Raw genomic sequence first — 13,304 nt, 5'->3', positions numbered from 1 at the left:
TTCAAGAGATCTTCAACAGGTGGGGTCATCCCCAAGTGGATCTCTTTTTCACCTGGCACAACAAGAAGTATCCCCAGTTTGCATCCTGGCAGGGTCAGTGCCCCGGCTCTCTGGGCGACGCATTTCACCGCTAGTGGACCAGCATGAAAGCCTAAGCCTTTCCGCATACCCCCCTGATCCACAGGGTAATTTGCAAGATCAAGGAGTCTCACTGACTCCTCATCATTCTGATAGCTCCATGGTGGCCGGCAAGGCCATGATTTTCAGAACTACTCAGCCTCTCGGAGGTGCCCCCGATACACCTCCCGACGGACACAGCACATCTTCTGGCACAGCAGGGGGGCAGAATCATCCACCCCATGCTAGGGAAACTAGCCCTCACAGCGTGGTACCTGAGCAGGTAACGCTTCGGCACCTTAGCCGCTCATAGGCCAATCTGGAGGTCATACAGGGCGCCAGGAGCAAAGCCACCAGGGCCCAGGTCAAAAGCAAATGGATCAGGTTCTGCAACTGGGCATCCTCCAAGGGAATCGACCCCTTGGCCTGTAATCTGGACGACATACTCTCCTTTTCGGCGCACCTCGCTCATTCAGGAATACAGGTGCTCACCTGCCGCACATACCTTGCAGCCATTGGGGCTTACAGGAGCTCGGAGGAACGCATTTTTTCCTCCTCCAACCCTATAGTCAAGAAACATCTCACTGGTCTTGCTAGGCTCTACCCAACAAGATACAGGCGCTGGTCGCCTCTGGACCATATACCACCTTTCACAAGGACAAGGTAGTGATGCGGACGCACCTGGCATTTCTGCCTAAGGTTCCATCTGCTTTTCACTTGAACGAGGAAATAGTCCTTCCTTCATTCTATCCCGATCCCAAGGACGAAGCACAGAGAGTGATGCACTGCCTGGATGTCAGGCGAGCCCTAAAGTTCTACTTGGACAGGACCAAAGGCTTCCACAAGTCGGACGCTCTATTTGTCACTTTCGGAGGCTCGAGGCCAGGCTATCAGGCCTCTAAGACCTCCATTTCCCGCTGGATGGTCTCTGCCATCAAGGAAGCGTACGAGGGCTAGCACAAGCCGCTCCCGGCCAACATGCATGCCCACGCAATCAGGGCCAAGGCAATGGCCATCGCATTCCAGCACCATGTCCCTTGGCAAGTCATAAGCAGGGTGGCCACTTGGGCCTCTCCCTCGGCTTTCTGCAAGCATTACTGTTTGGATGCCAGCTCTAGATCTGATGCGGCTTTCGGACAGGTGGTTCTTAGGAACCTGTTTGCTTAAGGAGGGTCTCCTCTCCACCCTGGGACTACAATCAGTTGTAATCGCCCATACAGTATGGAGGAAAGGGGATGGGACGTAAAAGTAATTATAAGTTACTCACCGTAGTGACTAACGTACTCTTAGTCCATAGTCCCCTTTCCTCCATACGTCCCACCAACCACCCCACTAACAATACTGGTGTCATTAGGCAATGTTAAGTCTATTGTCGACGTGTCAATGGGGACTGAGGTGTGGCGCCGGAGGGTGGAGTCAGGGCAGCGCATGCTCCCTGGGCCGCGCCCTAGCACGCCTCTAAATTTAAAGGGGAAGCAGGTTTTTTCTGGTGAAAAAGGTTCCGTCTCCCATCCCTTGGAAGGGACGCCCATACATTATGGAGGAAAGGGGACTATGGACTAAGAGTACGTTAGTCACTACGGTGAGTAACTTATAATGTATGCCTTTGCGCATTATCACTCAAGAGGCAGTAGTCTCCATTAATGGATCAATGCTGGCAGTAGATAGTGCACAGACACCCACAGGCTCCAGGTAAGGTGTGTTGGCATGTGGTGAGTCTGTGTTGGGGTGCTGAAGTATCTGTGAAGACGAGGTAGTCTCCATATTTGTGAGGTGCGCAGTTAAGGTGTCCTTGGATAATGTTCCCTAGAGTCAGTAGCAGATCCAGTATTTAAAAATGGGTCCTGTGACATTTAAAGAGTTTACCTCAGGGACATGGGATCGCAAGAGAAACTGGTGGAGGTGGATATGGGCAACAGGGCAGAGATTTGTTAAACAAAATGGTGCCCTTTTGCTGTGTTTAACAGCACCCTTTATCTGTAGGAAGATAGAGATGGCAGCAATGTTTAGAATCCAACATATTTCTTAAAAAAGTAGAAGCAACATGCTGTGACTAAGCTGTACATTTCTGCACCATTTTAGAGCACAGGTGGACAAGCCAGGTGGGGCTCTGGCCAGGGCCAAGAGGCTGACTTGTGCTCGGCTTTGTGTTTTAAGACCCAGCCTGGGAAAAACACAGGCCCTCCTCCACCTGCTTGGAAAAAAGTAAAGTACATTTAAATAAAACGCTTGCTACGTGTGGCCTTCGCCACCTCATCCCAATAAGAACGTCACCCGAGGTATCAGGCCATGGTGGGGGTCGAAAGAAGAGGATTGACATGGATTGTAAGGTGTGGGAGAGGGTTACAAAAGCAGCAAAATGTGTGTGTATTTATTTTTGAGGGTTGATGCCCCGGATGTGGGGTTATGCGCTTGAGCTATCTAATTTACATTTATCTAAAGGATAATGATATTTCTTTAGTGCCAGTAGTTTCTCTTAGCACGCCCTACCTTCGCTACTTTTTTGACCGCATGATGTTTACAACATTTTTGGGCCACACAAGAGTTTGGCAGTATTAGTGGGGAATGTAGCATACTACCTGATTCCTGGAAAAAAGCCACATTTTACAGATACATAAAAAGGGAGTTTGGGCTCATTCCGCACATTATAAGGTGCTCGCGATGCTGGATATTCCCGCAAAGATATTTGCCAAGGTACTATTAATAGAACTAAACAAATGGATTAATGACTACGATATACTTCCTCCACACCAGATCGGGTTTCTTCCTAAATCCAGTACATCTCACAATCTGCTGTAGCATATGCTTGGACCAGACGTCACTGCAATATGCATGGTGCAGATATAGATTTTACTGCAGCCTTTGAAACTGTCATGCACCACAGCCTATGGGCCAAACTAACAGCTTGGAACATTCCTGAGGCCTGTCAAACATGATAATGTTACTGCACAATGATACTAGTGTCACAGTGCGCCTTGATGGCCAGGGTAAGTTATCCAACACCTTTCCCACAAGTAGGGTAGTCAAGCAAGGGTTCATATTGGCAGATACCCTGTTCAATGTATATTTAGCCGACTTTGTAAATACCCTTGATAATATAAAATCTAACCCGGTCAAGGTTGGAACCCAGCAAATAAATTGGTTAGGGTATGCCTATGACCTATTGCTATAAGATCATACCCCAAGAGGCCTCCAAAATCTGTTAGATGGACTGCACATCTATGCAAAAACAAATGGCCTGCGAGTTAACATTAGCAAAACTAAAATTATGACCGTCAAGGGGAAAAAGAAGTAAGTCCGTCCTATTTTGTGTGGAAATTCGACGATGTACCGGTCGCATGTGTCCAACAATATAAATATTTGGGTGTGATAGTTGATGAAACTCTTAAATGGCATATTCACTGGTGTGAGACAAAAAGTAAGTGTATGAAGATGACTCACGCGCTAAGCTCTTTTATAGGAAGGAATGGGGGGTGGTCACTTCAGACTATTCTGCTACTATACTCTACTAGGATTGTCCCTGTACTGATGTATGGAGTGTACCTTTGGGGCCATAATTTAACAAAAGAGTTAAATCTCTTTAAAGCCAAGATGTTGTGAATACTACTGAGAATGCCTAAGAGCTTGTCTGTTGAACTTCTACGTTTAGAGTTCAATATCAAAGGTACTACGGCTGAGTTTATATCTAGGGTAACAATGGGCTATGTGAAATTACTGTCTCGCGATAATGGTACCATTATGGTTAGTTGGCCTGGATCAATTTGAGAGTATGTGTACCTTGGCAAAGTTAGTTAAAATCTATACAACTTGGTTCTCAACCTATAATAGACACAATAGTGAAGACAAGCAGCGATCTCGTAAAGGATGGCTAAAAAATAAATAAAGCTGCTATAGCAATGAGTCCAACCTCGTCCAGCTAGCTACTAATGTAAATAGTGGCCCCTTCATACCGTATAGGATGGTGCGTGAATCTTTGCCAAGATACATGTTTGCTTATCCAGACAGCCATGTCATCAGACAATATCTACTGCTTAAATGTAATGTGTGCTCTGTAATAGAGATAGCTGGTGCCAGAATTCTGATCACTAGATCTGAACTTTTGTGCCGCCTCTGTGATGTAAATGTTGATAAAACTCTCAAGCATATTTTGACTAATTGTGAAAGACTAACGATGTTCAAAAATAGATACGTCAAATCTTATAGTAATGAAATGGACTGTTTGGATGAATCATGTATGTGGAATAAGTTTATGGAAGGCAATGATTCAAATATGTATTTTATGGTTACATTTTATATGAAATTTCAAGAAATTTTAGAAAATGTATCAAAAGGTATCTTTTATTGATAGTTGTGCTTTGTTTTATCTACTTATCCTCTTCACTTTGGGTATTTTAGTGACTTACTTGCTTATTACTGTATTGATGAACTGTTTACATTGTGATTTTACTGCCTCCACAGCTATCCTTTTTTATGCATATACACAAGCCATGTTGGCTATGAGTATATTAAATATAAATACATAAATAAAAACATTTATCTAAAGGATAATGATATTTCTTTAGTGCCAGTAGTTCCTTATAACACGCCCTACATTCACTACTTTTTTGACAACATGATGTTTACAACACTTGTGGGCATCACAAGAGTTTGGCGGTATTAGCGGTGGTAGTATTGCCAAATGGAATTACTTAAATATCGATGATTATGCACAGTGGTTAAACAGGTAGCATTTGGAAATACCCCATGATTTACCATTACCACCATGCAGTCTGCCCAACAAAATGGCAGAAGAGCACAATGTAAGACCGCTGTACATTGCATTTCATAATCAATCCTTTCTTTATTTCAGAATATCATGCGCCATGAAAGAACAATTGTAAATACATTAATAAACACTCATCAACCACAATACAGTAAACAATTACTAAAAAGAGTAACATTAAATAAAAACGACTATTAATTACTTACTTCATTCTGCCATATTCATAAATTACCTTCTCCATAATAACAAGGATTGAAGTTAGAAATGTGTTCAATAGCAGATTAAACCATAGTTCAGCAAGATTCCAATTAAACAATTCTAATATTGAAGCACATTCTATATATTGTGAAAGTCGGAAAAGATAAACCAATTAACACCTGTGGGCATTTAAGCTCAGAACTATTCTCTTTCATTTTGGCCCGGTCATCTTCATTGAAGTAAATCCAATCTGAACTGTGTCAAAAATCAGCAATGCTTAAAATGTGGAACTCCTTCCAAGTATCTGTCTACACCCAGAGGCTGTGAGATAGGCAGATGCTTATTAACCGTGCTTTTCAGACTGCCCAAATCTTCTCTTAAATATAAACCCTTAAAAAGATATGTAGCACCACTAAGAATTGATTCTGGATGCTCAGGCATTCTAGCGAGGCCTAACAATGTAAGATGTCTTTAATGTGTTTAAGTAAGGTGATTTCTCGATGTAAAGTTTGACAACTTCTCCTTGCTAATTCACTTAGGGCCCAATTCATAGACAACGTGCAAAGATCCCGCAATGCCCCTGCTCTCCCGTAGAAATCGGCTTTGCATGCTCTGCGTATTCATGGAATTTAAGTGGCAAACAAACCCAATGCGCAAAGAAAATCGAGTTGCCAGTGAAACTCCCCCGACACACCCCCAGGCAAAGCCAATACAGCCACATATACCATCCTTTGCACCCTCCTCCTCTGCAACATCATGCACCCTGGCAATACTGCGTGCTGTCCTCCCGCAACCAAGGCAGCACCCCGGTGACACTGCATGGGTTCTCCTGTACCTATTAACAGCAGCCCGACAATATGCATATTTTCAATAACTGTAGTTGGGGCCTGGTAAATCTGCGTGCGAACCCCCGTAAACTGTGGCTGCACCACGCTAATCTGCATATGCGCACCCCTAACTGCGGTTGGCACCCCAACCTGCATTTCCTCACCCCTCATATCCCGATCGGACCTTACCTTTGTGCTGTGATTCGCAATTGGCACTTTGTAGATGCTTTCATGTTGCGCATGTTGCGCTGTGCTCAGGAGCTTTGCGTGCTGTTTTCCCTGACATGACATTGCACGGTCAAATCCATGAATACGCTTGGTTTAGTGCAGTGCTGTGCATGCGCTTTCCTCGCATGGCCCATCCCTCGACACGTCCATGTTCTTGCTCGTTCTTCCTCATTCTGCATGGGGAAAAGGGAATATACATGTTCTGCCCCCTATTTAAATCAGTGCACAGGCCTGAACCACACCCTGCGTGGAGTGTCGTGCATAGCGTACGACAGAACCCAAAGCCTTCACTGACCTGCACAAAGTCCCCGGAAGTTCCCGAAAAGGCCTGCAAAGTCGATTCCATGAATCGACGCAGAGGGTTTTGCGCGCTGAATGCGCTCAGAGTCAATATTCAGCGTGCCTAAAATTCCATGAATCAAGTAATTTCCACCACCTTATTATTCTATATCATACATCCAAATCTCTAAGGAACAAGTGCAGTTAGGTCAGCTATGTATGTTAAATCCAATTCAGCATGTAAAATATATGTTGCATAAAAGGATGGGATCAGCAAAAGCTGTCAGTCAAAAAAAAACTACGCTCTTTGTAGCAGAGCTGGATGCGCACATCCCTACACAGAATCCCTATAAAGTCCCACTGCAAGGCTCTTGATCATGTACACTTAAGTCATGTGATTAACATTACAGCTTCCCCTATTCTTAGAGAGCCTAAACATGCCACTGTTCATCTCCTTCTTCTCGCATTCTCTTATTTTGTGGCCTGATTATCTGTTGTTACTTCTGAAAGCACTCCGTTATGCATCTGTATTGTTGTATACCTCTGTAAAGATTGAAGCTAGTACGCGCTCAATAAATACCATAATAATAATAATAAAAAATATGCTTCTCTATGACAGTGACATCAACAGAATTAACAACAGCAGAAACAACACAAGCACCAACGACAGCAGAACCATCAACAGGTAACTGCAAGTTCCATCAGATTATATTTTGTAAGGATGATGATTGTTTATGGTGCTTGGAACTGTAAATGCTGGGTGCTGGAGACAGCATATTATATAGGGGCTGTGGGCTTGGGATCTTAGTATGAAAGTGAAATCAATTTGATGGCTAAAGGTGAGAGGCTTGATGAGCCTATGACCAAATCAACAGTGGATACAATGATGGGTTAACAAAGAGAAGCAGTGGGAGGCTTTACAAAGATGAACAAATGAAGGAATGGATTGATGGCCACAACTAGATGGATATGCCAAGAATTGATCTACAAAGACAAGGACAGATGTGGATGAATGAGTGTAAGAAGGTAGTGGAAATGCATTGATGGTCACAACTGGAATGCAGATTGGGCAGAATTGAGAAAATTGAGAGCAATACCACCACTAGTGAACCTGGACATATGAAATGAGAGCACGTCATCCCTGACCTGATTCCCATCCACTGACTTGTGTCAGAAACAAACTTAGATAATTCTATCTGAAATCCATATGCATGGCCCAATCTCTCTCCAGATACTCCTGCGTATTCACTTGGATCCTCCAACGCCCACGTAGTTATAACAGCCACTTCCAACCATCCCGCAGGCCGTTTTTCACCCAAGCACCCAAACTCTGCATCAACCTCTCTGGCACCATCTGAGACTTATTAATTCAAGAAAGACATCAAGGCTCGGCTTTTCTCCTGCTATCCGAATTCCATTTCGATTCTCATGTTTTCCTGCTTTGGCTATTGTTACGGCCAATATTTTGATCACCTGGTACTGTGACCCAAGCAATATTGTAATATGCACAATGCACATGTTATAAGTAAATAAATAACATGCAAGAGACTCCTGATGATGAAAGTCACCGTATCATTTTCTATCACTTTCAACAAGTATATCCTTGATAACAAACTGATCGCGATTTTAGGGTTGGGATCTGGTTGAAGGAAACACTAAAGCCCTTCACAGATTTTGCATCCATAGGAGACAAGAAGAGTTATCAATAATTCTCACAGAGAGCCTGACCACTTCTAGCTTTACAAATGCGGTAAGTCAAAGCAGCAACCAAGCCCCCCATTCCCATACCCACAGAGATGCATTTTCTAGTTATGAAAGAATGCATGGTATATCTGTGACAAGAAAGTGGGAGGTTGCCTTAATAATTTGTGTTCCACCCGAGAGGTCTACTGCTATCATCATTTGGATATGGGCATGACTTGTGGAAAACACACAAACACATAAGGAAGCGGAACAGCATTACCCTTGGACCCCTCCCTTTTTGCAATCCTCACTTATGACTTTCACGATGATCCTCAGAATATTTTCACAGGAGTTTTCTTTGCCTATCTTCCCAGACTACTGTAGTTCCTTATCTAACCCTTCCCTTAATTATGTAAGGATCAGCAGCGACCCAGGACCTCCTGATTGTTTCGTTCTGTGAAACAGATGGGCTGCAGCTAGGTCGTGTCCATTCAAGGAGCTTCCAGCCCACAGTTGGTATGCAGTGTAGAAAGGGGAGGAGAATTGGTGGACTGCTGGCCCCTAAAGCATCCAGCAAAGCCGAATGTTTCAGGGGACCATGTTGATCTCTCTATAGATGCAGCATGCACAGCTCAGTGCTAGAGGATGGCGTCTTTTCGTGGACTGTCTTCAGGAATGTGACATCATGAGAAGGAAATGCACATGACCTGGGAAGAATGCAGGCAGGCTGGTTAAAGAGACGTGCACACCAGGTAGGTAGTGCAGTGGTTCTGCTTGGGATTTTCTGAAGGTTTCTCTAGTGGCTATGCAATCTTTGCTGCTGCAGTATTAAATGCTGAATGGTGGCGGAATAGGTGATCCCTTTCCCGTTCCCCAGACAGTGAGAATTTCACAGAATCTCTGCACAGATCTGCATACTCCAGTCATAGGAGTAATTTGAGGCATGTGTGGAGCAGGCATTACAGGGACACTCTGTGACCAGTCCGCTCCTTCCACATTCATTCATGATGGGGGGGATCCACTTTCTCCATCCGAGCATCCACCATGTGGAACTCTAGCCCTTCTAGCATTCGCCACATTGAAGACCACCTCACCCTCCGGAAGGCATTCAAGACCTGGGTCTTCCCTTCTGCATCTTGACAGACCTAGTCCAACTCATGGTGAACTATCACCCCCAGACTGGCAGGTGGGGGCTCCGATGAATCATTTGAGGAGACAACAAAACAGTACCGAGCACCAAGCACGCACAGAAAGGATTCCAGTCAATCCGCATGATATGATCTGCATTCACTCATCGCAACTACACACCAGCCATGACTCCCGGGTACGTATCGCACTCCATCTCAATGGAAGAAAGCCGTGTCCCGGCCGGAGCATGACCACCCACACTCATACATCTGAAACAATCCACTGCTCATACTCACATTGCACACCACCTCCTTCGCTAGAATGCAGCTAAGGCCCACGAAAAAAGTGGTCTAGTTGGGTACATAGTGAGTCTCCTTGACTCGCCTACTCTCCAGACAGCCCATCTCAGCATCCATACACCAGCCAGATATCCATTGGTCTCTAGCAAGGACTTAGCCACCCCTACCTACCTTCATACTGGCTAAGATGAGCACACGCATTCTAAAATCCTCTTAGAAGTTCTCATACCTTGGACTTTCGTCCTCCAAGGGCGTTCACCCACAGCACTTTGAGGCCCTACCAATGGCACTCGGCGCTATACAAATGCCATATAACATAACATGACAATACATAACATTCACTTAGAAGCACCAGATCCCATAGATGGACCAGATACCCTCCTCTGCTGTCCATAAAGGTGGAGGGGCAGATAAAGGAGTTCCTGGTTCCTCCCTCCCCAGAACAGAGGAATGTGGCAGCTGCAGTAAAAAGGAAGAGAGAGCACAGTGGCAGCAGAAAATATGAGTTAAGGAAGAAGATCCAGATGCTAAGGGACAGTACATTTCAAACAAGAAGTCACCTTGCTAATGTATGGGAACATTGGATTTGCCAGATGGCAAAGTGGAGGAAGAGAAAAGGGATTATCTCAGCAGATATGATGCTATCTCCTCAAACACATTTCCGGTCTTACGTTCAGGTCAAAAAGCACTTAACAGGTGATGGGTGGACCTAGAGAAGACTATAATCCTTGCATTCCAATCAAAAAGGTATCCGGTCCAGGATATGGCCACCTATCTAGCAGAGAATGTCAAGGTGGATTCCATGATCCACCATTTTACAGGGAAGGCGTCAATGTGGTGTTCCTCAGGGGTCTAACCTTTCTACCTGGATGTTCACCCAATACCTGGCACCTCTTGCCCACTGCATCGCTGCTCACTGCTCCAACTTTTAGTGTCATGCGGATGACACCCAGCTCTCCTTCAGGCTCCTCTCGGCCACCTCTACTCCTTCTCTCATTCCAGTTGTCTGTCCACAATTCAGGAGTGGTGTGCTGCCAATAATCTCTGACTTAATGCCAGTAAGATGAAGATCCTCCTCATCGGAACACCAGCTCCCTCCTTTCCTTTCTCGCCCTGGCCGCCCACTCTGGGACCTCTTCCTGCTCCATCTGTGAGGCTAAGAACCTTGGGGTCATCTTCGACTCCACCCTCTCCTTCTCTGCTCACATCTCTGACATCACTAAGAAGTCAAACTATCAGCTGCACCTCCTCAGAGGTATTCTTCCTTTCCTCACTTTCCCCCAGAAGCTCACTGTCTCCAGAGCTCTGGTCCTCTGTAGGCTGGACTATTGCAACAGCCTCTTTCTAAATCTTCCTGCCTCTGCAACTTATCCAGAACAGGACTGCAAGACTTGTCCTTGGCCTCAAGCCCAGGCATCGTATCTCTCCAGCTCTGAAATCTCTTCATTGGCTCCCAGTGGTAGCAAGGATCAAGTTCAAGACACTCTGCATCGTCCACAAGGCTTTCTGGAGCCTGTGACCGGACTACCTCCAACTGTCTCTTTCTAAACATCTCCCTACTCGAGCTCTCCGCTCATCCACCTCCAACTCTCTGAGGGTCAGTAGTCTTTCCAAGCAGAGAGTTGGGGGCAGATCTCTATCTTTGGCTGGGCCCTCCCTCTGGAACATCCTCCCTGCCTCTCTAAAACTTGAGCAGAACCACCTCCGGTTCCCGAAGCAACTCAAGACCATCCTCTTCGCTTCTGCTTTCTCTCTTCCTCTCCCCTGCTGATGACCTGTCTGCTCCACACACTGGTCACCTGGCCACCCTCTGAACTTGGGCCCAGGTCCCTGCATGTCCAGTTGCACCTTGCACTGCCCCTTGCCCCGCCCCCCTCCCAGCACTTGTGGTCTGTATCTGTAACCCTACAGTCCCTTCTCTCTGCAGTTATTAGCCACCCATTGGCCGAACTTTCTTATTTACCTGCACTGAGCCGCCTGCTGGCTGCACTTTTTGAATACCTGCACTTCTACTCCCTCCCCCACCCCCTTGGCACTTCTCCCCTTCCACTTCCCTGCACTTGCGCGATCTGAATGACACAAGGCCTAGTAAGGACGTTGTTTTGTCCTCCCTATGCTCCCCATCTTGTCTTGTCGCGCCTAGAAACACGTGTGTACAGGTGCGTTATAAATGCCATATCATATATCATATCATATCATGATTGCAGAGGATAAGGACCCCAGAGATGTGATTAATGCAGTCATGAAGGGTTATGCAAGATCAAACCTCTCCTTGCAATCATGAATGTTCTTAGTCTACTAGCGCAATCTGCACTTAAGGCTGTACAAAAGATTTGTTCTTTCATGGAGGAGGAAGCAGACTGTTAAGACTCTTGTCATCATGGAATGATAGGTGCATCCGATGTCAGACAGTGATGGACGCAATTCCAGCTGCAGCTATATCAGGGAGTGCAGCAGTGGCGGCCAGATGCAATCTTCATATTCAGGAATGAAAGACAACTGCTGCCCAGAAGAATATGGATCCCGCATATACCATTCCCGGGACAGATGTTCTTTGGACGCGACTTGGATGGAATGATAAAGAAGCCATTTGAGGACAGATAATATTCTTACCCTTTCCAAGGAAAGCAGGTGTCCCTTGGAAACAGCCATGCAGGTCTAAGGTATGCCAAGTGAGGCGATCGCTGCCAGGGAGATGTAGATCCTCTCTGAGCAGAGGTCAGCATGCACCATCTACATCCACTGGTACTGGAAAACCTTGAGCCAGACTATCCATCTCTGGAAGAGTTGAACCCGGTAGGAGGCCTTCTGAGGGCTTTTACATACCAGTCGAAAGTGATGGGGTTTGATCCATGGGTCTGCAGCATCACGGAGAAGGGACACAAGGTGGACTTCTCAAAGACTTCTTCTTTGTCAGGAGTAAAACGGTGGTCCCAGAAAGCAGGGAAAGGATCTCTGCCTTATTCCAGAGTATCCAGAATCTATTGTAAAGGGGAACAATCATCCCGGGACCTGGAGCAGAGAGGAACTAGAGGCTTTTCTCTAGGGCTCTTGTGCTCAATTTTCTTGCCTCAACTGGTCTTCCTTTGACTCCTTTGAGAGTGGGGCGAGTATGGTGAACAGAGCGCTGCATGAGGGTTACACCAGGGTAGGGCGCATCAGAACCACTGGTTGCTCTCACCCTCCCACATACCTAAAGGCAAGTCTGCGATTGAAAAGTTTTGCACACACGTTATGTTTTTGCGTTTACCCAAAAAATAGAAATCCAGTGGAATCAAAAATAAAATTATTACTGGGGACCGGTGTCATATATAGAATGTAAGGATAACATAAAAGAGTGTATAGTTCGGAAGAACTAAGGACGTAGACCATCTCCAGCACATCGTTAGTATGCAGTCTGCATGACAACATGCACGTATCAGTCCAACATTACATGGTTCACCCATGGCAGTCATGTTAATGTAGTCAGAACTGACAGACAATCATAACACATCATCCAAGCAATATACACATGGCCTCGACACACATCCATACCCACTCACCGGACAATCCCTCAACATTGGCAGGTCTCCCACACCTTGGAACTGCTCCACTTCAATGAAATCACTAATGATCACTTCATGTGGAGTGAGTTCATCGTTCTCTGGTGACCAGAGTAGAGGCGTACTTGCCAGCCAGCTTAACTTTGGCTCAGCGTTGGAGGTCATTCCAACGCTTCACCACCTCACCAGCTGTGCGCCTCTCATTGCCCAAGGTGCTTATACGATCCACGAGGCACTGCCA

At 45.7% G+C, this 13,304-nt stretch overlaps 1 protein-coding gene across 25 annotated transcripts in view; it reads left to right on the top strand.

Moving 5' to 3' along the window:
* The window catches only part of LOC138503201 (mucin-2-like), a 1,598,433-nt gene that overhangs the window by 679,415 nt on the left and 905,714 nt on the right, over positions 1-13,304 (top strand). For all 25 annotated transcript variants that reach the window (XM_069622774.1, XM_069622776.1, XM_069622767.1 and 22 more), the window contains one exon: positions 7,031-7,096. In XM_069622774.1, the coding sequence (XP_069478875.1) occupies positions 7,031-7,096 (66 nt within the window). The remainder of the gene's footprint in view (positions 1-7,030; positions 7,097-13,304) is intronic.

The sequence above is a fragment of the Ambystoma mexicanum genome, chromosome 11, assembly GCF_040938575.1.
Source record: "Ambystoma mexicanum isolate Mex_15411 chromosome 11, UKY_AmexF1_1, whole genome shotgun sequence".
NCBI lineage: Eukaryota > Metazoa > Chordata > Amphibia > Caudata > Ambystomatidae > Ambystoma > Ambystoma mexicanum.
The sequence above is the reverse complement of the archived record's forward strand: the minus strand, read 5'-3'. Positions and strand labels throughout refer to the sequence as shown.